We start from the raw sequence: 25,440 nt of genomic DNA, 5'->3' as shown, positions 1-25,440 counted from the left end.
CGAGGCCTAATCTGACTTGCCCCCAGAGTCCCGAGCCCCACCCGAACCACTGTGTCGGGGACTGAGATGTCTATCAGAATCCGAAACAGACATTAACGTATAGATTGCTGTACAAATCTCCGGACTTTTCGATGAGGGGAAGGGGTCGCCTTCCTGCGCTACGCAACCTGGCTGTACAGTCTCCATGGTAACAGCGAGGCCGAGAGAAGCAGCTCTCCCTCGCCTGACAACCCGCCCCCAGGCAGGACTGACCAATAGTCCTGTGGGTTACCTAAAGGATAGTATGATTGACAACGGGATGGGACGGGGGCGGAGTCAGGACTGCCTCGAGCCAATCTAACTTGAGCCTCAACCAAAAGCACCGACCAATCGGAGGGCGTAAAGAAGAGCGACGTGCCCACCCACCCCGCTCAGCGTTGCCTGGAGGCCTTGTGGACGTAAGCAAATAAGAAGGAAACTGGGCGTTGAAAGAGTGGCGCTGATTAGCGGATCTGGAATCGCCTGGATGAAAACCCACTTGTGATTCGTCGTAAGTAGATCAAAGCCCCTGTGGGCTGGAACTGGCCGGACAGTGAGGTGTGAGTAGGGGACCTGGGAGAAGGAGAGCCAGGTGAGGGGGAGGTGGGAAAAGTGGGGGCGGCTGAGAAGGGAGAATGGCGGAGGCTGGGGCTGAGGAGTATGGAAGAAAGCGTGGGTGGGTAGCTGTGCGTGGACTCTCAGAGCACCCTTACCCTTAGCGTAGATCTGGACCCGAGGCCCGGTGGCTAATAAATACTTAATTGGGAAATTAATTAGGAAAGAAGGAATGGTTTAATGTTCATGCTCCTAAGAAAGTGAAATGTCAGTGCCTGATTCCAATACCTTGTGATCGAGACCTTCATCTTTCCAGTCTGGGAGGTAGCTGGGCGAACATTCTTCAAATGAGACCTGGGGGCGAGGTTTTCCTGCGCCAGTTTGAACCAGCTACAGGGCTGGGGAGAGACGCTAGAGCCCTGGTTCCTGGGGTATTGACGCTCCAGCACTGGGGTGCTGCTGTCCGGAGAGCCCATGGTGATGCAGCTAATAGTCGCTATGGTACCTTCAAGTCCAAACACCACCCAGGAAAGGAGGTGGGAGGACGAGATCTGGATCCATCGATCCCCTTTTTCTCTCAGTGCGTTGAGATGATGTCATATGGATGGCATTTAGGTAGCTCCACGATTGATTTTTCCCAGACTTGCATTCTACTTAATTACAAAGGTGAGAGCATTATCCTAATATATTAAAATTAAAGCCGTAGTGGAATGTTTAATGTAGAAAAATAAATGATACCCCCCCCCCCCGCATTATAGTTGAAGGTTTGGAAGGCTATAAAGGAAAGGGAAAAGGAATCCTCGAAGAAGGGCCATTCACCCTATAATCCCTGTTTTCTGCCTTCAAGGGCTTGAGCCAGTGACAGTCCAGGAATGGGTGAACTACCTATCTCCCACCACCAGCAGCACTAGGGCCACGTTACCCTCTATGGAATCCACATTTGTATTGAACTGTAAGTCATCTTGTAATGGCCATTATTATTCTCACACATGATTGACAGCAGTGGTGAACAGTGTATTTTTAATCTATAAGGCTGTACATGCAGGGGTCAGGCACCTTAACGTATGCCTCTCTATCAGTTTTCTCTGAGAGCTGCGTGAAAGGGTATGAAGAACCAATGGTAAATGAATGAGGACTGCACTCTATGTACCTCTTAAAGTTTTGGGCAATCTCTTTCCAAAGAAGGACCTCACAGCATGAGCACAGAAGGGGGAAATTGGCCTCATAACTGTTCTGCTGGTCAGCTACTAAACAGGGTGTTCAAATAGAGACATTATTTTACTCTGATTCCAGTCTACCTGCTTTAAATGCCATAGACTTAGGTAAATGGACTTTGGAAACCAGGTTGGCTAAACCATCCATTCTCCAGGTTTGAAAAAGTCCTGGACATTAATCAAAAACACCATGGTTTTAATCATTTTGCATATTTATAATACATATTTTATTACAAGCATTATTTCTGCGCTGAATTTAACAGTATAAAATGACTAGACGTTCACTCCTTTCCCATAACAGCACTCTATATGCTATATCCAGCCTTTCCTTTCCAAGCTTAGTGCGAAAATGTATAGATTGGTTATAAAGTGATGAACCTCATTCTTATTTAAAAAAAATTTTTTTTAATCTTTATTTTTGAGAGAGCGAGAGAGACAGAGTGCGAGTGGGGGAAGGGCAGAGAGAGAGGGAGACACAGAATCCCAAGCAGGCTCCAGACTCCGAGCCATTAGCACAGAGCCCAAACCAGGGCTGGAACCTACGAACCCTGAGATCATGACCTGAGCCGAAGTCAGATGCTTAACCGACCTAGCCACCCAGGCACCCTGTGATGAACCTCATTCCTATAAGAACTTGGGGATATTTATCTCCTTACTTTAAAGCCATGTCCTAAATGGACCCCAATGTCTCATGAACATTTAAGCTTCCATGGGGGATTGAAGCACAATGTTTCTAATAGAACCAGCTTCGGCTACCGCTTGCCCTGTATTCTAGGTGTTAGAGTTGGTCCAAGTTTTACAGGTTATTTGTGCAATATCCAAAACAGCAGCAATTAAACTTAACTAGTTACCTTGTTAGGGTAGTACAAGTCAGCTCAGTCAACCAAGCAGGAAACCTGAGTCTTCTCTAACACCTTTTCTCTCCACCCCTTTCCATTTTCACAGGTAAGGCAGGAGTCCAGACCCTCATCATCCCTTACCCAGAGAGTCCCCTATTGGTCACTAATCTCTGGTCTCTGATTTGGATTCATATGCACTGAGCCACCAGCTACCTGGTTAAAAATTAAGAATTATCTCAAAAATTTCATAAACAGACAATCACACTGGGTAGTATGATGAATACCTATGCCCTATTAACTGGATTAACAAACATTAACATTTGGGCATCTCGGCTTCAGTTTTTTCTTTTAAATAAATAAAACATCCCAGATTTAATCCTCAGATCCCTTTGTTCTCTTTTCTGGCCCCATTTGCCTTCCTCCCTTCTTCCCTCCCAGAGGCAAACATTCTTTTGAAATTGTACATCATTCATGCCCATGTATTTGTATTTCTGTGGTATATCTGTACATTATAAATGATATAAACTGCTTTTTTTAATTTTAAAAATACAAGTAGTGTCATACTGTGGGCTTCATTTTGTAATTTGCTTTTATTACTCAACATTAAAAAAATTTTTTTAATGCTTATTTTTGAGAGAGAGAGAGAGAGGGAGAGAGATTGTGAGCGGGGAAGGGGCAGAGAGGGAGACAGAGAATACCAGGCAGGCTCTGCATCATCAGCACAGAGCCCAACATGGGGCTTGAACCCACGAACCGCGAGATCATGACCTGAGCCAAGATCAGTTGGACGTTCAACCAACTGAGCCACCCTGGCGCCCCTCGACATTGTTTTTGAGATACGTTCATATCAATACAGATAGCCAAGTTCATTTATTCTAAGTGTTTCTTATGAGTATAATGTTGTATCCATTCTTATGAGTGTAACATCGTATCCATTCCCTTATTGGTGGACACTTAACGTTTTTTCAGATGTTTTGCTATTATGAAAAAAACTGCAATAAACATCCCTGTACATGTCTCTTAATGCAAGAGTTTTTCTAGAACAGTGGTTCTCCAAGGGGATGGTACTACCCTGTTGGTCATTTTGGAATTTGTGAGAGCATACTTGGTTATAATTGTGATTTTTGGCGGCATTACTGGGGTTTACAGAGCAGGGTGGGGATGCTAGATGTTCTGCAGTGAAGAACTGTTCTGCATCCTGCACAATTTTTGAGTGTCCCACAGGGTAGCCATTTATAATCTGAGCCTAGAGCCTAACTCCATTTTTCATATAAACATATATATATATATATATATATATATATATATATATATATTTTTTTTTTTTTTTTTTTTTTTTTTTTTTTTTGGCACAGCTTGCTATAGTAAAATTTCCAGGAATGCAACTCAAATGTAAATCAAGGGGAAATTATACTTACTTGTGTTTTGGAACTTTAACAAGAGTTGTTCATCACTTGAGAAGATCGCATAACCGAAGGCAGCCCAGCTCGTGGTATTTGAGTTGCCATACAACACACCTGCATGAGCCTGCATTTGTAGCTTTTGCGTTCGTGGCGATTCTAAGTTTAGGTGCAAGCATCTGACTGCTGCACTTCATTATGTATTCTAGTGTAGTCAGCCTGAACATTTGTATATTTAAACATATGCTGCTTTATTATGAATTACTTTCCATTTAAAATTGGCTCGTATAGGATATAAAGTAGAGGTCGAGTATTACTCTTTTCTGATTGGATAATCATTTGTCCCAACACCATCTATGAAATCCTTTACCTGCTGAAGCCAAGCCGACTCTGTCCTGTACAAAGTTCTCATAAATACACGGATCTGTTTCTGGATTCTCTATTTTATTCCGCTGATCCATGTGTCTTTATGCCATATCACACTGTTTTAATTACCTTGGTTTTATAATGTGTCTTGCGGCAGTTGGTAACAAGAAAGGCAAGTCTCCATCCTAGTTCTCAAAATTGTTTTCGCTATTCTTGGGCTTTTGCTCTTCCATATGAATTGAGGATCCGTTTTCAAGTTCCATGAGTTCCACAAAAATTTATTTTGAGATTTTGGTTAGAACTGCATTGAATTGATATTGAGATCTTTTAATATTGAACCATTCTGTCCAGGAAGGTAGGTTATTTCTCTGTTCAGGTCTGTTTTGTTAGTCTCCTAGGACCTTTAAAAATATATACCTTTTAATAAAGTTGAACAATTTTTGCTGTAAAAACCATACACACCTTTTTTTGGATTTATTCCTACTTATACACACACATATCTTTCTATTACAAAAGTTTCAAATACATTCAAAAGTATAAAAAATATTAGAGCCAACACTTGTGTACTCATGATCCAGCTTCAACAATCCCCCCACGACCAGTCTTATTCATGTTACTCTCCCCTCCCCTCCTCTCCCTGGATAATTATGAAGTTCCCAGACACAATTTTCTGTTCTCTGTGTTATGTGTATGTATGTATGTGTGTATGTGTGTGTGTGTATATGTATATGTATATGTATATATATAAATGTCACATGGCTAAAAGATGGTGATAGATAGATAGACATAAAGATGGTGAGATTATATATATATATATATATATATATATATATATATATATATATTCTTTTAGCCATGTGACCACAATGTCACCACAATTTAACAAATAAATAATTATTCCCTAATACCATTGACTATCCAGATACTGGTCAGATTTCCCAAGTTGTGACATTTGGCTTGTTTGAATCAGGGTTCTAATTTCTCCAGGTCTTTGTCAACACCTGGTGGTGTTGCCTCCTCCAGAACAAAAAGATAACAGATGATTTAATTTTGAACTGTCCTTTCTCATCCTCCACACAACTGTTGACAAATATTTTAGCTCTACCTTTTTTTTTTATTATTGAAGTATAATTGGCCTACAATGTTATATTAGTTTCAGGTATACAACGTATTGAATCACTGTGACTTATTTCATACTGGAAGTTTGTAGCTCCCCAGCCATTCTGGTGGCTATCTAGAGGGATTGCAATTTGGTTTTCATTTGCAAGTTCCTAATGACTAATGTAATTGAGCACCTTTTCACACATTCATTGGCTGTTCGTATATCCACTTTAAGTTTCTGAGAGAGAGATACTAAAATCTCCACTAAATTTGTGGGTCTGTCCATTTATTGCAGTGGTTTTGGCTTTATATATTTTGAGACTTTGTTTGAGATTCACATTTGTCCTGAGTTGTATCTATTCACTATGCCCTTTGTGAATATTGCTATTAATACCTTTCAAAGCTTTCCATTCTATTTTGCTCGATACTCATTGTTTCAGTAGATTTTTTTAAATTGTGGTTAAAAAGAAACACAAAATTTACCATCTTAACCATTTTTAAACGTTCAATTAAGTAGTCTTAAGTATATTCACGTTGTTGTGCAACAGATCTCTAGAACTTTTTCATTTTACAGAACTGAAATTCTATATCCATTGAACAACATCACCCCATTTCCCCTGTCCCCTTGTTTTTGTTTTGTTTGTATTTGCTTTTTCAATCTGTTTATTAGCAGCCTTTGCTTTCCTTGCAAAGAGCTGGTTTAAAAAAAAATCTAAGGGCACCTGGTTGGCTCAGTTGGTTAAGCATCTGACTCTTGATTTCAGCTCAGTTCATCTCATGATTTGTGGGATCTTAATCCCCTTCATCTATTTCACCCACCCTCCACCTACCTCCCCTAAGGCAACCACCAGTTTGTTCTCTGTATTTAAGAGTCTGGTTTTTTTGTTTGTTTGTTCACTTGTTTTGTTTGTTCAATTCCACATATGGTGACATTATATGTTATTTGTCTTTCTCTAGTTTATTTCACTTAGCATAATCCTCTCTAGCTTCATCCATGTTGTTGCAAATGGCAAGATTTAATTCTTTTTTATGGCTGAGTAATATTCCAGTGTGTGTGTGTGTGTGTGTGTGTGTGTGTGTGTGTGTGTGTGACATCCTCTTTATCCATTCATCTATTGATGGATACTTAGGTTGCTTCCATATTTTGGCTACTGTAAATAAATGCTGCAATAAACATACGGGTGCATGTATCATTTCAAATTAGTGTTTCCATTTTGCTGCAATAAACATACGGGTGCATGTATCATTTCAAATTAGTGTTTCCATTTTTTTGGGGTACATACCCAAATATTAAGTCATACAGTCTTTCTTTCTTTTTCTTTCTTTCTTTCTTTGTTTCTTTTTCTTTCTTTCTTTCTTTGTTTCTTTTTCTTTCTTTCTTTCTTTCTTTCTTTCTTCTTTCTTTCAGAGTTTATTTATTTTGAGAGGTGAGGAAAGAGAGAGCATGAGAGCATGAGCTGGGGAGGGGGCAAACAGAGGAGAGAGAATCCTAAGTAGGCTCCACAGTGTCAGCCAGAGCCCAAGGTGGGGCTTGATGTCCTGAACCATGAGATCATGACCTGAGCTGAGATCAAGCATTGGACACTCAACCGATTGAGCCACCCAAGTGCCCCAGATCATATATCTATTTTTGATGTTTTGAGGAACCTCTGTGCCGTTTTCCACAGTAGTTGTACCAATTTGTTTCACCAATAGTGTATGAGGCTTCCTTTTTATCCACATCCTCACCAACACTTACTATCTCTTGTCTTTTTAATCCCAGCCATTCTGGTTAGTGTGATGTCGTATCTCATTGTGGTTTTGATTTGCATTTCCCTGATGATGAGTAATGTTGAGCATCTTCTCATGTGTCTGTTGGCCATCTGTAGGTCTTTTTTGGAAAAATGTTTCTTCATGTCCTCTACCCATTTTTTTTTCTTTCTTAAAAATGATTTTATTTACTTATTTTGAGAGAGAGAGAGAGAAAGAGCATGAGATGGGAAGGGCAGAGAGAGAGGGAGAGGGAGAATCTCAAGCAGGCTTGTTGTCAGTGCAGAGGCCAATGTGGGGCTCAATCTCATGAGCCGTGAGACCATGACCTGAGCAGAAATCAAGAGTCAGAGGCCTGAGTGAGCCACCCAGGTGCCCTTACCCAGTTTTTAATTAGAGTGGATTTTTTGGTGTTGAGTTATAGTTCTTTACATGTTTTGGGTACTAACCCCTTATGGGACATATCATTTGCAAATATCTTCTCCCATTTACTAGGTTGCCTTTTTGTTTTGTTGATAGTTTCCTTTGTTGCACGAAAGCTTTTTATTTTTTATTTTTTTATTTATTTTATTTTTTTTTTTAATTTTTTTTTTCAACGTTTATTTATTTTTGGGACAGAGAGAGACAGAACATGAACGGGGGAGGGGCAGAGAGAGAGGGAGACACAGAATCGGAAACAGGCTCCAGGCTCTGAGCCATCAGCCCAGAGCCTGACGCGGGGCTCGAACTCACGGACCGCGAGATCGTGACCTGGCTGAAGTCGGACGCTTAACTGACTGCGCCACCCAGGCGCCCCGAAAGCTTTTTATTTTGGTGTAGTCCCAATATTTTCTTTTTGCTTTTGGTTTCCTTGCCTGAGGAGACATATCCATAAATATGTTGCTGTTGTTCTTTGTTTTTAACTCTTCAAAAAGTGTGCCCTTCTTATCGTTACAGAAATCTTTACCATCAATATTTCCCAGTGTCCTTCTCACCATTACTCCTTACATCTCATGCCTTCTTTCTTGGTTCATTTTCATTCTTGCTCAAGTACACCTATGACAGGTGAGCTCCATTTCAGTCTTTGTATGTCTGAAAACATCTTTATTTTATACCCAGTCTCACAGGAGCCTTGCATGCCGACTTGTGCAGCATCCCTACAGAAAGGTTTCAGTTGTCTCTGCCGGGCTCTTATGGGTTTCTCACTTTTGGACTGGTTTTATGTTGACCTTACTACTTGCGATTCCCATAGCACTTTGGTAGTATGATTTGAACCCCACACCTGCATGTGGTGTGGGATTAGGAATCAGATTCCTCTTGGGTTATTCTTTTTTCATCCATGGCCTGAGGTCCTTGGCCAACTTTCTTCCAACCTAAGTCAGCAGCAGATGTTTTAGTCCCTATTTCAAAGAGAGGTGAGCCCTTTCAGGGCTTAGCTTTAGGCCTTGATCTTTTCTTATTTTTTCAAATTTTTATTTAAATTGTAGTTAGTTAATGGAGCGCCTGGGTGGCTCAGTTGGTTAAGTGTCCCACTCTTGATTTCAGCTCAGGTCATGATCTCAAGGTTCATGAGTTTGAGTCCTGCATCAGGCTCTGCACTAACAGTGTGGAGCATGCTTGGGATTCTCTGTCTTCCTCTCTCTCTGCCCCTTCCCCGCTCATGTACACTGTCTCTCTCTCTCTCTTAAAATAAATAAATATTAAAAAAATAAATTCTAGTTAGTTAACATATAGTGCAATATTGGTTTCAGTAGTAGAATTCAGAGATTCATCACTTACATACAACACCCAGTGCTCATTATAAGAAGTACTCTTTTCCATACCCATCACCCATCTGCCCACCCCCCCACCTCCCTCCATCAACACTCAGTTTGTTCTCTATCATCAAGAGTCTCTTATGATTTGTGTCTATTTCTCTTTTTTCTCCCCCCGCCCATATGTTCATCTGTTTTGTTTCTTAAATTCCACATGTGAATGAAATCTTACGGTATTTGTCTTTCTCTGGCTGACTTATCATTTCACTTAGCATAATGCACTGTAGCTCCATCCATGTTGTTGCAAATGGCAAGATTTCATTCTTTTTGATGGTTGAGTAATATTCCATCACACACACACACACACACACACACACACACACACACACACACCACATCTTCTTTATCCATTCATCAGTCAGTGGACATTTGGGCCTTCCCGTAGTTTGGCTATTATCAATAATGCTGTTGATGCCTTGTCTCATTTTCAGTTCTCTGTATCATGGGTCCAAGACTTCATCTGTCTGGGAGAGGACCACTGCAAAGGTCTTCAGCTGGTTTTGGTACCCTGTAGACCTTTGGGCTCAGCTCCTGCTTACACTCAGGCTTTGAATTACACTTTCATTTATAGCACTTAAGGATTTTCGTTTATTGCTTCTGAGCTCCACTGTGTATTGAATTCTTTTTGCTCTATTTTATTAAGCATTTCTATGTGTTCACTGTTGTGTGAGGTACTTTCCTTGTTAGGTCTGTCCAGCATATCGACCAGAAGTTACAGTCATCTTTCTAAAGCTAAGTATGATCCTATCACCCCTTTACTTGATTTCTGTGGACTTGTTAGCACTGCTTCATTTATTCATCCAACAAATATTTCTTGCTCATAACATCAGTGGTGAGAGCTGGGGATACTGTGGTGAGCAAGAAATAACGTCTCTGCCCTCCTGGAGTTCACCATACTGGCTGGAGACACAGAAAGCCAGCCTGTAAACAATAAGTAAAAATGGGAACTACAGTTAGTGAAACGTCCCCTGAAGGAAATAAGGAGTGATGGAGAGCAGTTGTTTGGGGGTTACGTTAGCGAGAGCCGACAGGTGAGACCTCTCTGAGGAAGTTACATTTAAAGCTGAAATCAGGAGGATGAGGAGAGGCCAGCAGTGCAAATACTAGAGGGCTTGTTGGGGGCCGGGGGCTAATTCCAGGTAGTGGAAACAGCAAGTACAAGGAGCCACAGGTGGAGAACAACTGGCAGTTTAGAATTACCGAGATGAAACCATGTGCTCGAATGGGGGGGGGGGTGTGCCCCAGTTAGAGAGGCAAGTGGGAGCCCAGCCTCATCTGCTGCCACTCCTCTCTCTGCCCACCCCATTCCTACCCGTCATCTTGCCGCACTGATTCTTCCCCAAAGGGGTCTGTGTGAAGTCACCTCCCTGGTAAAGCCCTCCTCACTATCTCAATTCCCACCGTACTTTGTCTCCTATCACAATATGGTGTGGAGAGCTGTTCACGTGACGGTGTTCTCCAGGGGGCCTGCAGCTTCTGTCACAAGGTATGTCTTATTTACCCTCATGATCCCCAGACTGTGACACAATGCTTTACGTGGTAGGCACATAATAGATGTTGATTGAATAAGTGTTTGTTTGGTTTTTTGACAGTTCATGCTTAGAGCTTCCTTTCTGATCTTTCCAATGCCTTTATAACAGAACTTCTCATAGATGATAATTTTTGTGGTATTTAGACCAGCAGGGTAAAGAAAACCATCAACTGAGGAGGAATTTATTTACTTAAGATTTGTCTCTGATCCAGAAGGGGAAGATCGGGGGAGGTGCTATAGAATCAGTGGAGTGGGTCCAATGGTGGCCCTGAAAAGATTGTGCCCACCTCCTAATCCCTGGAAACTGAATGTGACTTTATGTGGAAGAAGGGTCTGCACAGACATAGTTGAGGATCTTGAGGATCAGATCAAACCAGATTCTTCAGGGGGACCCTAAATCAACCACAAGTGTCCTCATAAGGGACAGAAGAGGAGGAGACAGAGACACACAGGAGAAGGCCATGGGAAGACGGAAGCAGAGACTGGAGCCATGCATCCGCAAACCAAGAAATGCCTGGACCTCCAGAAGCTATAAGAGCCAGGAAGCATTCTCCCCTAGAGCCTTTGGAGAAAGCTGGGCCTGGCTGACACCTTGATTTCAGACTTCTGGCCTCCAGAACTATGAAAGAACAATGTTTTGTTGTAAGCCACTGGTTTGTTAACACATATCCCTTCACCTTATACTTCAGTTACCTCTTCTGTAAAGTGGCTATAATAGTATCTACCTCAGAAGCCTGCTTCCATGATTAAATGAAATATGTGTGTAAGGTACTTAGCAAACTGGATGCTCAAAATAGTGACGGCTCCTCTCTTCTTCATCATTGCTGTCTTCAAGGACTTAGGAGTTTGCTTCCTTTTATGAATAAAAACTCAACAATAGAGTGGGACATTTCTGTCTTGTGACTGTCTGGGGAGTCAAAGCTCACACCACAGACTTGGCCTGAGGGCTTCAACTTCCACATTGGCTCCGTAGTGCTTGACTTGAGTCCTGGTGCCTTCACAGCCCTCCGTTAGCATTTTATATCAAGAGCGAGTTCAGCTTGATGCTGTGGGTTGGCGAAGCCAAACTAGAACTCACATACCAAATTTTGAAATGACCTACACGGAGCAAAAAGCAACCTTTCTGTCCTCACTGAAAAGAAAGGTTTGGGGATTTTAAATTTCTAATTCCTGTTGAGGGATTGGACATTCCCAAAGACCTGTACTGATGCATCCTATCACACCAGTCATCAGAATTCATCATAATGAGTTTGGACTTTCTGTATTTGTATTTGTGTTTATATGTGTATTTGTATTTGTTTTTTTCTGAACACCATTATAAAAGCAGGGAGTGTGTGGAAGACTGGAAGTACCTGCACACAGAGGGCAGACGCTTTCTGGTGGTGGGAAGGCCCCAGGGCTGAGCTGGGGTGCAGTGCTTATGCTTCCTTTCTCCCACAGATGGCTGGCACAGTGCTCGGAGTGGGGGCCGGCGTGTTCATCTTAGCCCTGCTCTGGGTGTTAGTGCTGCTGCTGTGTGTGCTGCTGTCCAGAGCGTCCGGTGTAGCGAGGTAAGGCTTTCTCTCCAGCTGAGAGTCCAAGGTAAAAGCAATTAGAAGCGAAATCACTGATGCTTATTAAACATTTAGAATCCAGAAGACCATTTTTGCCATTACTGGCAGTTTGAATGAATTCTATTTTAACCTGTTGTCATAAGCACTGACTGTATTATTGATGCTTTGAAGCAGAGGTGAGAGAAGGGAAGTGGTGTTTTCTAGTTTTCACGGTAGAGGAGATGGGGGGACACGAGAGATGAAAAGGAAATCTGCTTTTGCTGCCTGTGAATTTCTTGGGGTTTGTGTGTGTGTGTGTGTGTGTGTGTTTCTTAATTGTTCAGACTTAGGGCACATGCAAGTCCAGTCTTGAGGCTCTAACCTGGGCCTAGGGACACTTCAGGAGCACCAAGGGCTTGGGCTGGCTCTCTCTCGGGCACTGGCCTAAGAACACTGACTTTAACAACGCTATAGAGCTGTGCTCTGGCCAGACAGTATCGGTATGAAGCAGTGAACTATGTGATTTACCAAAGTATTCCAGTCTGAAAACAAACTGAGAGATTGAGAAGAGGGGAGGGCTGCTTTGATTTTTCATGATTATGACATTTTTTGCAGAGGCAAAAATTAAAACTACCAATTCCCATTCTCAGGAATTGGGAATTATGGGAATAAATAGGAATGAATCCAGCTGGGGACCTGTCTAGAAAGAAGGGCTTTGGAATGAAGAAGAGACCATTTCTAAATTCGCTGGACAGTGTGGACAGCAGGTCTCTAGGCCTTGTTAATAGACTGAAACTTAGAATATTGGCTCCAAGGAAGAGCCAGTCCAGACCTCACTGATTAGAGAGGAATCTGTAAAGCGTGCTTGTGACATTCTGTCTTTTGGCCCCAGGTTCTCTGTCATTTTTGTATTCCTCGGTGCTCTGATCATCACATCAGTTCTGCTGGTCTTCCCTCGAGCCAGTGAAGTCCCAGCCCCAGAGGTCGAAATGAAGGTAAAACTCTTGGTTTTATTTTGCCCTCCTGAGTTATAACTCTTGCTTCTCTCGGTCTAGACCTCCATCCTGCCCTGAGGTGTTCCCCGATGTCAGGTCGGCCGACATGTGTTAGAAGTGTAAAGTTAAAACAAAGGTGGGGAAAGCCGAGAGGGAGTTTTAAATTCCCCTCTCCTTCCACCCAGACTGAGAATCTCACTCTGATTCCCACGTGCAAGACCACTGAGCAGTTATTTGCCTGATTGGAGTGCATCCCCGCTGTGCATCGAGTTGAACAAGCAGTGTGTCCAAAAGCCACCTGATCCTGTGGGGCTGGAGAGGAGGCAGTGAGTTAGGAACAGGAACAGGGCCTGGCCCTGAAATGAAAGCATCCTCATCCTGGTAGTCTGGGCTAAGTCGGATCCTGGCCAAAGTGTATGCAGTGCCCTCGGGGTTGCCCTCCCCGTGTTTGATTTTCTCCACTTGTGATGTGAAGAGAGTACTTTCCGTAGAGATCAGTGGGGAAAGAGAATTTCTGTGGAAAGCAGTAATTGTAGAGACAGGTGAATTCAGTATTGACAGTAGTCTGGGAGATCAGCTGGCCCTAGTTCCTGGAACACCATCTGCCAGCACCCACCTCTCTAGGGGGCTTGTTAACCTCTCATAGCCCTTCTCTGGAGACCCCACCTATTCTAGTCCATTCTGGGCTGGGGCTCTGACTTTACCCTCAGATCTTGGTAATGGCATTGACTTCCTACCTCCCATCTACCTTCTAGAAGCTCCTCCCAACCCCCCATTTTCATTTTTAAAGTGGTAATAATAATAGCTAATATTGTTTAAGGGGTTACTGTGCGTGAGGTTGTTTGCTAAACACGTTGTTTGCATGATCTCACTTAAACCTTAAGACAAGCCTAAATAGTATGAAGTAGGTGCTGTTATTATCCCCATTTTATAGGTAAGGACACTGAGGCTATAAGAGGTTAAAGTAACTTGCCCAAGGTCATACATATATGGGAAGAGGCAGAGCAAGGATTCAAGCTGAGGTCTGTCTGCAAAACCTTCATTGTTGGGGACTCAACAGAATATTGGGGGCCATCCCAGAGAGTTCATGGGTGAGTATTTGACACCAGACAACAGTACACAAAATTATACAACTTCTGAACTAAAATTGGAACACATTTCTAACTCTATCTAGGACTAGTCCTGGCAAAAGGGAGGCAATTTGCTCTGAAAAGTCCAAGGAACCACACAAATTTAAGGAATTATTTCCATACACGTCAGGTGTTTATCAGCATTTGAAAACCACCCTGTCAGTGTAAGTACCACGTGTGGGGGCCAGGAATAGACTCCCACCTCCATTTCCCTGTCTGAAAGGGAGAGAGTGATGAAGGCAACTATATTTCTGGATTGCTGCAGATGTGAATATTCGAAGAAGGACACAGAGCAAACACTGTTTCGAATTTAATTCCTCTATCCTCTGTCATAGGAGTTTCAGACCCAGGAGACAAGAATGAGGTTTGAGCAAAATATGTCTGTCAGCGTGGCCAGCAGAATTTGTGTTCTCATTTTCAGGTTTTGAGAACTGGCCCCTGCAGCAGCCTGGCTCAATACTGTATCAATAATACATGACCTGGGCCTTCTGCACCCAAGGCCTGCTAATTGGCTAATTAAAAAGTGAAACGTGTCAAACGAGCAAACATGTAGCCCGCAAGAGACTTGTTCAGTACTGGAGCCAAGGTCAAAGTTATGTTAAAGCTGTTTTATCAAACTGACCTTTGTTGTAAGTTGGCTGTTGGGGTAGTCTCTGGAGCGGCCCTTTTCTTCTTGGTATCTTTGGATCTCAGCAATCAGAGCAGCGCTAGGACTTGACAGGTACTTTGTGTATTGCCACTGTATTAGTTTCCTATTGCTGCTGTAACAAATCAGCAACTTAGGTTTGCAACACAGATGTACTGTCTTACAGTTCTGTAAGTTAGAAGTCCAAATGCAGCGTCACTGCGCTAAAATCAAGGGGTTGGCAGGGCTGTACTCCTTCCTGGAGGTTCTGGGGAAGAATCTGTTTCTTTGCCCTTCCTAGCTTCTAGAGTCCACCCTTGGCTAGTGGCCCCCTGGCTCCATCTTTAGAACCAGCAAGGTAACATCCCACTGACTCTACTTCCATCTTGACATCTCTTTCTTTGACCTTCTCTTCCACCTCGCTCTTCCATGTTTAAGGACCCATGTGATTAGACCGGGCCCACCTGGATTGGATAACTCAGGCTAATCTCCCTATTTTTAGGTCAGCCAATCAGCAACCTTAATTCCTTTGCCATGTAATCTAACATATTCACCATTTCTGGAGATTAGGATGTAGACATTTTTGGGTCACTATCCTGTCTACCTCCATTGCCTTTCAAGCATTTGGGATTCTATTCCCTTTGGGAAGCTGTGAAATCACCCTGTCATTTGGTTCATATTCCCTCTCCATTAGATCGATAAATTCAGTTGTTTTTTCCTGTCCCAATTTAAGCATTGGGACCATTTGGGTCTGGGGAGAGTAGAGCCCTGGCAGTGGACAGTGGACAAGTGGGCAGAGCCAACTCTGAAGTATAGGTTTTGTCAGCAAAGACCAACAGCTTTGGGGCCTCAAGTATGACTGGTTGCCAGACAGCCAACTGTATGATTAGGGCACGTTATTTATCCTGTAAGGATTTTATTGTCTCAGGCAAAAGGTCATTTAACCTAACCCTTGGAGTACTGGGTTATGAATGTTAGGGTTCAGGACACTTCTGATGAAAATTTTCAAGAATCACCTTTCCATTTTGAAAATGAGCCCTCCTGGGGCGCCTGGGTGGCGCAGTCGGTTGAGCGTCCGACTTCAGTCGGGTCACCATCTCGCGGTCCGTGAGTTCAAGCTCCGCGTCGGGCTCTGGGCTGATGGCTCAGAGCCTGGAGCCTGTTTCCGATTCTGTGTCTCCCTCTCTCTCTGCCCCTCCCCCGTTCATGCTCTGTCTCTCTCTGTCCCAAAAATAAATAAACGTTGAAAATGAGCCCTCCTGAAACAGCAGCAGGTTGATGAGTTGGGGGCTTCGATCTTGGATACAGGGGGTTTATTATGCTGTTATATTTTTATATATATTTAAAATTCTCCATAATAAAAAGTTAACAACAACAAAAATGAGACTTTCTAAGACCAAGGAAGCAAGCTTCTCATGAACTCCTTCAGATAACTGATTTCAGAACATAAAAGAGCTCATCTAAGGTCTTTGGAGTGTTTATGAAACCTCCTATATCGAGCCTTTTTTTCCCCCCTGTACTTCATTAATCTTTTCTTTATCTTGTATTTCCAGCTCAGGGAGTTATTTCCCAACCATTTACAGAAGAGACTCAGATCAGGATGTTTCTGGAAGTCACAAATACAAACAGACTCTGGGCCCACTCATCAAAGATTTCAGATGAGCACAACCAGGGTGCTGAAGTGATAGTAATTTCCTTTTTGATGTTTCTTTCTGCAGATTGTGGATTCCTTTTTCATTGGCCGCTATGTCCTGCTGGCTTTCCTCACTGCTGTCTTCCTTGGAGGCCTCTTTTTGGTTCTCATTCATCATATCCTGGAGCCAATCTATGCCAAACCACTGCGGTCCTACTGAGCACTATTCAGGAAAGCCAAGACCCTGTTCTGTCCTTCGCTTTTGATGTCATTAATGAGCAGAAAGGTACTGTTCAGAGCCTTGTTTTGACAGCCTTCATGCCTTAAGATCAGAGAAATATCCATTCATGACTAGGATAAATCTCTTGAATCCTGGATTCCAAAAATGGGGTTGCAAAATTGGCCCTACAGAGGCGATTCTCACCATCTTCCGAGGGATACTGCTATCTTCTTAGCACTTGTTCCTCAGGTTTTCTGTTTTGACAGGGAAATAAAGAGAGTGATCTGCTTCTGGTTGATTTTCAATCAAGACATCATTAAGTGGATTTTGGGAAAAGGAGCACTTTGGCTTCCCCTGTCCAGTAGACAGAAGAATCTCATCCTTTTGATAATACACAAGATTCTTAGTTACAAGGTTGGGATCATTTGGAAAGGAAAGGCACTCCAAGTTCGAAAGCTTATTTTAATGTGATGAGTTGGAAGACTTACCCAGATGTTGGTTGTTGACCAGTGTGCATATGGTGTCACAGAATCTATACAAGAAATGGGTGTCACTTCTCTCTGCTATAATAAAGCAATAAACAACCGAAGGACCGACTTTCACCTCAGACTCTTGGCCAAGACTTTCTCAGTCTGTATTCTATATTTCAAGTTTGCTTGGGGATTAGAAGAAGGGTATGGAAATGTTGATTGTTTGTCTTGTTTCTGTGGATCTCTGGATTCTTTCAGGATTTGGTAGCCTTTGTGTGCCTTCTTTAATTACTATAAAGTCCATTTTGGATTATTATCATTTCTTTTCATCTTTGTAGCTCTTTCTCCAAAGCTGGTAAGAAATGTATGTTCCTAGGAATAGATACAACTTTATGCCTATCTGAAATCCTAGATCACCCAAGATTTGTCATTAAATGGAGGGGCTCTGGGCTGTTTCTACTTTGGAAGTCTGTCCTGACTCCCTAGAACTAAATGAAGAAGGATCTTCTGACTTAAAATTAAGAACCAGAAAACAAGTTGGAAGGAGAACTTTGAGCACGTACTTTATGCCAATATGACACTAGTTACCCTGAAACCCAATTTATTTAAATTTTAGGTTTAAAGATTATATATATAATATATATGTTATACATGTAATTATTATAGATTATTATCTATTTTTATCATTCCATTTTAAAGTAGAAAAAAATTAAGGCTTAAGGAGATGAACTAACTTGCCCAGGCATCATATAACATCCAGTGTGTGTGCCCAGGCGTAACAGACTCCAGGGCCTGTCTCTGGACTGAAAAGAAAACACGCTGAGCTTTGTGGGACTTTGAGAGCTTGAGGAAGTCAGGGCCACATCTCCTTCACTTTCTCTCCTGGATCCTCTTGTCAGTGTAGAGAAGATCCCATCCCACCACCCCAGTGGGGGCTAAGCTCTAAGTTAAAAGAGGAGAGAATGGGTGACTTTTGGGAGTCATGGGCTGGTGAGGGCCAGATATATTTATTTCTGCATTTGAACTGTATCTTGTTCAGTTCAGAAAACCTTTGCAGATAAGGCTTTGCCATAGAACCATTCAAAGGAAATCGTCTCTTCGTCTAGCCTAGGGCCCACAGGTAAGGAAAGAAGAAATATCCCTCCAACCAGATTGGAGGGGAGAAAGGAGAATGCAAACATATGGAGGGAAGTTGGGCAAGCTGGGAGTCAGGCTTTGTCCTCCTCTCTGAACACTTGCACTGAAGCTTCCAGATACCTGTGAGTCTCTGTGCAGAGACATTGAACCAGCCCAAGTGGAGCACGGACTCCTAACAAGCACGGGCTGCCATTTGTCACCTCCTGAGAGACTTGCTGACAAATCAAATCTGGGAAAATTTGTAGATCTTGACCTTGAATCATCCCTTTTTGTTCCCAAACAAAGGTGTCCAACTTTGAGATCAATGGATAATAGCTATGAAGTTTTGGGTGACTGCCTACACAGGGGAAAATGTGTGAAGGTTGGAAACTAAATCCCTTCCCAAATACCACGGCTACCTAATGCGTGTGTGTGTGTGTGTGTGTGTGTGTGTGTGTGTGTGTGTTTTGCACAGGTATAAATGACAGGGGAAAAAATACATACTTTGTACAAAGTATTTTAGGTTGGCCTGCCTCCTATAGATCCCAAATCCATAACTACCAAGTGTGGGGAAATGATAGATTACTCTCTACCTTCATGCTCAGAGCAGTCGTGGCCAACCCCCTGTGTGTGGGATAAGAAGTAGAAGGCTGAAACGTGAATTTCACTGAGAGTTCTACATGGGCCACCCCTACAATGTCTAATATGGCACCCCTTGTGCCCACTGCCTTCCTAGAGACGGGGCTTAGAGGTCATCTTAATGTCCCATTCATCATTCTTTGATCAATGGCCTTAGAGCAGGTTGTGCTATACTGTTCCTTACCCAGAGAGGATCCTGTAGCCGAGAGACTTGTGGTGATCCCCACTGTTTACAAGTTGGAGAGGGAGAGCAAATCAAGAGTTCCACATAAAAAGTAGATGATTTCATAGCCTCTTAAAATTGTATCCTGACAAAAGCTAAATTAGCTAAAATTGTATCCTGACAAAAGTGATGGCACACTACCCCACAATGGAGACATTGATCTAGTCTGCTAGATAGTGCTGTGTGATATATGTTAGAAGTCCCTCAAGCCCACAAAACACACCTCCTAGGTCATTTTTTGACAAGTTCCTAAAATCTCTCGTTTATCAAAATGGGAGTAATATTAACATTCTTTACTGACACATGGTATCAGCTATTTGATCTAAAAATTCATCAAAATTATTGTACCAAAGTTCAGGTACGAGAGAATGCATAGCCATTCAGTCATGCTTCATCCAGCATGCACTGCCATTCATTCAATATCTACTGTGTACCTGTTGGGTATAAAGCATCAGTCCTGGTGGGATAGACTAGCCTAAGAAGTAGCCTCTGAGCTGTCTAGGCTGTCTTCCTAACCATCCCTGGATAAAAGCCACCAAATTATTTTTTAATGTTTTTATTCTAACATAAAGCAATCCATGTCTTGTTCTAGAACTTCTCTAAGACATAAACTGTTCCATCAACCATTTCGTTGCTGCTTCAGTTGAGAAATTTTTATTTTACTTTGATATTTTTTCAACATGTAAAGAAACCTGCTGCAATTATTTTACGGAAGAACAACAGGCAGAGAGGTGAAAGGGATTTTAGAAGTTTCCCTAGTTAGTGGGGCTCCAACTTGACATGGGGATTCCTGACATCTCACTCTTCAGATAACTTAAAGATCATTTTTGGCTGTCAAACAACTCCTTGTTTCTACATTGGTTAATACTATTTTTTTAGCTCTTGGTACCCATCTTTTCCCTAACCCGTGTCTAAAAAAGGTAAAACTTTCATTAAAGAATCTCTAGTTAACATCTACAGTACAAATAATAAATATTTTGTCATAACTTCTTGGCTTAAACCTTTAAGTATTTGGCTGTTGTCACATAGGAGCAAGTTTCCAGATGTGGAAACGGTATGGAAATGAAGTGTTGATTATCCTCACAGGAGCGCAAAAAGTCAAGGTTGGACAGGATTTCATAGTTCGTAGGGTTCAATCTTTATTCTCTGTTTCCATCCCAATACTTGGAAATATTCTATTCCTCACAGGCCGAAATCACAATTTTCATTATATTTACCAAATGTGTTCTAAGCATTTTCCTAAATGCTTTGTAAATATTAAGTCATCCTCATAAGCAACCCTATGAGGTAGGTACTCTTACTATCCCCATTTCACGGATGGGGACAGGGTACAGAGTGGTGAGGTGATTTGCTTGAGGTCACTTAGCTCAAGGTTAAATAGGAGTCAGGATTTCAAATCAGATGGTTTGGCTCCAGTCTAAGCTTTTACATACTTTATATTACACTATCTTGCTCCATAAAATAAAAATAAAGAAAAACCAGGGACCAAGGTCAAGTGATGTAAATCCAGTTGATAGAAATACCAAAAAAGCAGCAACTGAGTCTAGTGGAAAACCCAGAATCTTAGGATTGGGCAAGAGTCCGAGACAAAGAGACAAAAGCTACATAGGACCTCACAGACAAGTGCTCTCATCCACCCTGTGTTTTTGGTGGGTCTTTGCCCTGTTGGACTTGGCTCCTCAGTGGCTGAGAGAGAGATTCAGTGGAGCAGCCCATAGATGGAGTTTTCAAGGACACACACACAGCCATCTCTCTCTTAAGCACGGTCCACTGGAATGTTTGATACTTGGGATGGTTTTCAGAAGCGCCACTGGAAGAATCAAAGCCACAAACCAAGAATGTATTTGTTTCTTGATCTCTCTTTCTAACATCATTATTGGTGGTTGCCGTTTACTCAAGGAAAAAAGTTTCCAGAACCCTAGCCCCCAACCCCACCCCAACACACACCTTTCTTGTCTCAGTTTCTTGGGACCGAAGAAATGACAGGGATCAAAATCTGAGCCCAACACCACAGAACAAGAAAGTTTCTTTTTCTGGTATTCATCACATCATGTTGGGAATCCTGAAGAATGTGCATTTAGTACAGGCCCTGCCTTCAGAAGAACTCAGGGTAGTTAACGTGGGTAGCGTTTATGCTGTACCTAAATGCTACATAGCCATCCCCTCCACTTGTTTTCTTTTAATCTTTGGGGATTTCTTTGGTTTTTCTGTCTTCAAATTGATGTCCCAGTTTTACACTGGGAACACGTAATAACTTCCTACTGCTGTAGTAACAAATTACCACCAACTTGGCAGTTTCGAAGAATACAGATTTATTATTGTACAGTTTGGGAGATCAGAAATCTGAAATAGGTTTCACGAGGCTAATATAAAGGTTTTGGAGGCTCTCGGGGAGAATCCCATTTCCTTTCCTTTTCTAGTGTCTAGAGGCTGCCCACACTCCTGCACCAGTCAGTATACCCTTCTCTGTCTTCAGAGCCAGCATCTTCTAATCCGACAACAGACACTCCTGCCTGCCTCTTTGATTAAGGAGTGCACCCTGATAATCCAGCATAGTCTCCCCATCTCATGGTCCTTAATCACATCTGCGCTTAACATATTCACGGGCCCCGGGAATTAGGCTGTGAGCATCTTTGGGGGCGGGGGCATTGTTCTGCCGGCCACAGAATATCAGGCCCCACCCTCCATGTCTAAGGATAGCTTCCTTCCACCCTCCCCACCTCACTGCCCCCTTATCTCCAGGAGCACTCTCTGGTCCCCAAGGCCCCCACCCCACACCCATGATGTATTGAGTCTCCTTTCCCCCAAATTCAGTCTTGCTGAAAGCCTCAGAGTGCCAAGGGTTCCCTTTCTTTTCATTACTTCTTTCCCGCACCGCCCCCCCAACCACACACCACCCCAGCCTCCCAATGGCTCTCTAAAGGAGAAATGCAAAGAGTTATTGCTTTTTAATTACAAGTGCTATTGTAACATCTATAAGGAAGAACACTTTAAGCTTAATTGAGACCAAATGTGAAGTTAAATTAAATGAATAACTAATTAACGTAATGCTCCTGCATTAGCCCCAAGTGAGTGCTGAGGCCCAGAGAGAAGGCAGGTAGCAGGCTTGTGGGGGAACGGTCCGAGCACAGAGCTGAAGCAGGGCAGAGAACCTGGGACCTGGGAGACGAGGGCAGAGGGACAGATCTCAGGGCTGGGGTTTTTCCACCTTTGGTGTTTCCCCCAAACTCCCTCCCACAGCCCAAGTCCTCATTTCTGAGCCAGGCGTTGAGCTCCACAAGCCTTCTGCTGATCGCAGGTGCCATGCCTACCCTGGGCCCAGGCACCAGCTGGCACCTCTTGTTTCTTTTCCAGTCCTCATGCTGCACTTGTAGGGGCTTGCTCTGTATTGGTATTAACTCCCTCCCTCTTCCAGGTCCCCTCCAGACCTTATCAAACTGACCACCTGCCCAAGTCCCAGGCATTCCTCCTTCTGACACCTTACACATTCTTTCCTCCTGCCCTGGGATCACCCACCCTCCGGCCCCTCTCCCTTCAGGCATAGGGAGGGATGTCTCCGCTCCAGTCACTACCTCCAGTGTTTTTCTCCTATTGTTTTCATATTTCTCACTTATCCCTCCCCCCAGACAAGCTCCTGGGGGGCAGGGAGTGTGTTGACAACTGACTCCTCTCCCTTCACACCAGTCCTTCGAGGTAGGCAAGGGTAGGACTATTTTCTCTCCATGAGGACACAGGCTTAAAGGTAGTCAGTGGTGGGGCCAGGGAAGCGGAAGTCCCCCACCACCAGAGGAGGTCTCCCAGGCCTCCTACCCCGACCTGGTGCAGTGGAAAGAAGGCTGAAAGTTGGCTAACGAAGCACCCTCTGCTCCCGCCTCCCCATCTGGAAGCAGGAACGGTGTGTGGCCCATGCCAGGCTTTGCCGGGGGATGGTGGCACCATCTAGTGTCTGCTCTGAAAGAAGCATCTGAGAATGCTAGACGTAAGGCCTGGCCCTGGGGCTCCCGAGGACAAGGTCCCTGACTGGCTCCAAGTCAGGGTGAGCGGCAGGCAAGTCTAAGGCTTACCGGTGTGTCACCGCAGCAGTGGGCGCCACCTATCTCAGTGCTGCCCTGGCCCAGGTGTCCCAGTGAATGTGATGGCTGTACCTGGTATGTGGCTCCAGCTCCCCATTTGACCCGCGAGTCATCAGTGTGGCCATGAGCATCTCCCCAGGGAATGCCCGCTGTAAGCAGCCCCAGTACACGAACCCCGTGGTCCCGGGACCCCAACAACCCATGCGACTGGGCCAGGCCCTAATGAGGGCAAGCACAGGCACAGTGGGCAACAGGAATCTGTACTGTGCTGATGGGTGGCTCCGGAGGACGGGGAGAAACGCCAAGAGCCGGCCTGGCAGGCAGCATTCCAGGATTGGGGGAGGGGGGACTGGGATAAGTACATGGGGAACATGGGGGAGAAACATGCAGAGAGCTCCAGGCATCTACACATGTGACAGCTGCGGGAATGAACCACGCAGCCTTCTTTCCTGCTAGTCTCGTCGCGCTGGTGCCTGTGCTCAGGGCAGTTGCTCTGTGTCCACCGTCTGCTCCGTTCCTGGAGTAGGGCTAGCAAGCAGTGAGCACTCTGCAACTACCATCCACACGCTGGTGTTTTCAGTCATGCCTCCCTCCCTCCCCAGCACTGCACTGGTGTTTGCTCTTCCCCTGGGGACGCAGAGGGCTGGCAGGAGACTGAGGCAAGGGAGGCCTTCACTCTCCAGGGCGGCGCAGGCCCAGGCCCAAGCCCAAGAGTGATGCCTCCCTAACTTTTGCACCATTGGCACCTCCCTTGCGTCTCCCTAGTCCTGGCCCCGGAGGATATAGCAGTAACACTTTAATCGACTCAGGTCAGGAGTTAGAGACAGGATCAAATGCAAGGGAGAAGACTTTCCAACGTGGGGGAATACACGAGAAAACCGGCTGGTGGATGAAGAAGCCAAGTGAAACAGGCTTCGAAACAGGGTCGGAAATCCACCGACAGGTACAGGCTGGTCACGGAGGTTCAAACTGAACACGGGAAGGAGAACACACCTTTGCCAAGCCTTAGTCCATGTCAAGCCTCTGCCTTCGGTCTTGGAATCTGAACAAGCTGGAGTCTAAGCATATCCTCCCCTTAGCAAGCTGGAGACACCGCTCAGCTCTGATCCCCATCCTTTCTGCTTGCGGCTTCCAGAGCGCAGGCCCTTGAGTCTTCCATTCCCCATGTTGGCGGTCCCTTCCCATGGAGAATCGCCTAGCCCCTTAGCAGCCCTGTGGGCTGGCTGGTGTTAGGTCAAGAGGCTTCCATCAGCCATCGCTGGCAGTTTCCATAGTCTTGCCCCTGGTGGCGGGAGGGGGAGAGCTCTTTGGGAATCAGCTGGGGCCCTCCGTGCCTCTCTTCCAATCAAGGCCTCATATTTCTTTATACCTGCAGGAGAGAGGGGCAGTGGAAGAGAAAGTGAGGCACAGGTTAATAAGCCAATGGTCCGAGCAGGGAAGATGGGTTTGTAGGGTCCCTTAATAATTGCCTCTCATCCCTATTCTCTACCATTAGGGAGCCCTCACACCTCTTCAGCAAGCCAGGATAATAGCGAAAACCTTACAACGTTTGTACCACATCTGACAGTTTTACAAAGCAGTATCACATATCCCGTCTCATCGCAGCCTCCTATCGATCTTGTCGGGTATTTAGGGATAAGCACCTCCATGTTATACACATAAGGATGTGGAGGCTCAGAGGATACGCCCAAGGTCTTATAAATGAAAGTGAGCAGAGAAGTCAGGATTGCCCAGGGATTTCTGGTTCTAGGCCCAGTGCTCCCTCTACCCTAGTACATTCTTCCGCTCCCCCACACACTGGCCTTCTGCAGACAAGGCCCAGCCTAGGATGGCAGCAGTACAGAGCAAAGCAGACTCTGCTGGGACAAGCTGAAGGCCTTAGGCACATTCCATGAGTTCTGAGCCTCTCATCTAGAGATCAGAGAACCAACCTCACAGTTGCTGAGAGATAAGTGGGTATGTCTGAAGTCAGACTCAGTTCCAGGCACAGAGCAGATGCTTACCAAGTATTCATCCCCCTTTCCTGCTTCCTTCTTCCTCTCCCAGCCTCCCCTCAGGCCTGGCCTGGGGAAGGCAGAAGGGAGGAGCACCGATCCTCTGCCCCCTCCTCCAGGGCAGGCAGATAGATACTCTGCTAATGCCTCCTGCTCTCAGTTCCTCTCCCCCTGAACCTGGAAGATGCCATCCGTAAGTGGGAGTGCTTCCCCAGATACGATGC

The 25,440-nt window shown here is 44.3% G+C and overlaps 2 protein-coding genes across 10 annotated transcripts in view; one reads left to right on the top strand and one right to left on the bottom strand.

Annotated features, from left to right (window-relative positions):
• Positions 1-420: 420 nt before the first annotated feature.
• Positions 421-24,809, top strand: TMEM218 (transmembrane protein 218). 6 transcript variants are annotated; one of them, XR_006713867.1, is made up of 5 exons: positions 421-529; positions 12,007-12,116; positions 12,991-13,093; positions 16,567-16,767; positions 24,718-24,809. XR_006713867.1 is itself a non-coding variant. In XM_045483361.1 (5 exons), the coding sequence occupies exons 3-5, from the start codon at positions 12,007-12,009 to the stop codon at positions 16,699-16,701; spliced, it is 348 nt and encodes a 115-aa protein (XP_045339317.1). In that variant the 5' UTR covers positions 579-610; positions 1,421-1,525; the 3' UTR covers positions 16,702-17,308. The 6 variants fall into 6 exon arrangements, 5 of the variants coding, with proteins under 5 accessions (XP_045339314.1, XP_045339318.1, XP_045339316.1 ...); XM_045483361.1 differs by lacking the exons at positions 421-529; positions 24,718-24,809 and adding exons at positions 579-610; positions 1,421-1,525 and having other exon boundaries at positions 16,567-17,308; XM_045483358.1 differs by lacking the exon at positions 24,718-24,809 and having other exon boundaries at positions 16,567-17,308.
• SLC37A2 (solute carrier family 37 member 2) overlaps positions 21,438-25,440 on the bottom strand; it is a 28,354-nt gene continuing 24,351 nt past the window's right edge. For all 4 annotated transcript variants that reach the window (XM_045483346.1, XM_045483344.1, XM_045483343.1 and 1 more), the window contains one exon: positions 21,438-24,591. Coding sequence is in view for 1 of the 4 variants with exons in the window: in XM_045483345.1 (XP_045339301.1) it covers positions 24,576-24,591 (16 nt within the window). In the remaining 3 variants the exon portion in view is untranslated. The remainder of the gene's footprint in view (positions 24,592-25,440) is intronic.

This window comes from Leopardus geoffroyi, chromosome D1 (genome assembly GCF_018350155.1).
Source record: "Leopardus geoffroyi isolate Oge1 chromosome D1, O.geoffroyi_Oge1_pat1.0, whole genome shotgun sequence".
Classification (NCBI taxonomy): Eukaryota; Metazoa; Chordata; class Mammalia; order Carnivora; family Felidae; genus Leopardus; species Leopardus geoffroyi.
The sequence above is the reverse complement of the archived record's forward strand: the minus strand, read 5'-3'. Positions and strand labels throughout refer to the sequence as shown.

Excerpts from the sequence above, each read along its gene's own strand:
- TMEM218 (XM_045483358.1), top strand. The coding sequence starts at position 12,007 with ATGGCTGGCACAGTGCTCGGAGTGGGGGCCGGCGTGTTCATCTTAGCC. Across the intron at positions 12,117-12,990 it reads AGAGCGTCCGGTGTAGCGAG|GTTCTCTGTCATTTTTGTAT; the intron begins GTAAGGCTTTCT and ends TTTTGGCCCCAG. Across the intron at positions 13,094-16,566 it reads CCCCAGAGGTCGAAATGAAG|ATTGTGGATTCCTTTTTCAT; the intron begins GTAAAACTCTTG and ends TTCTTTCTGCAG.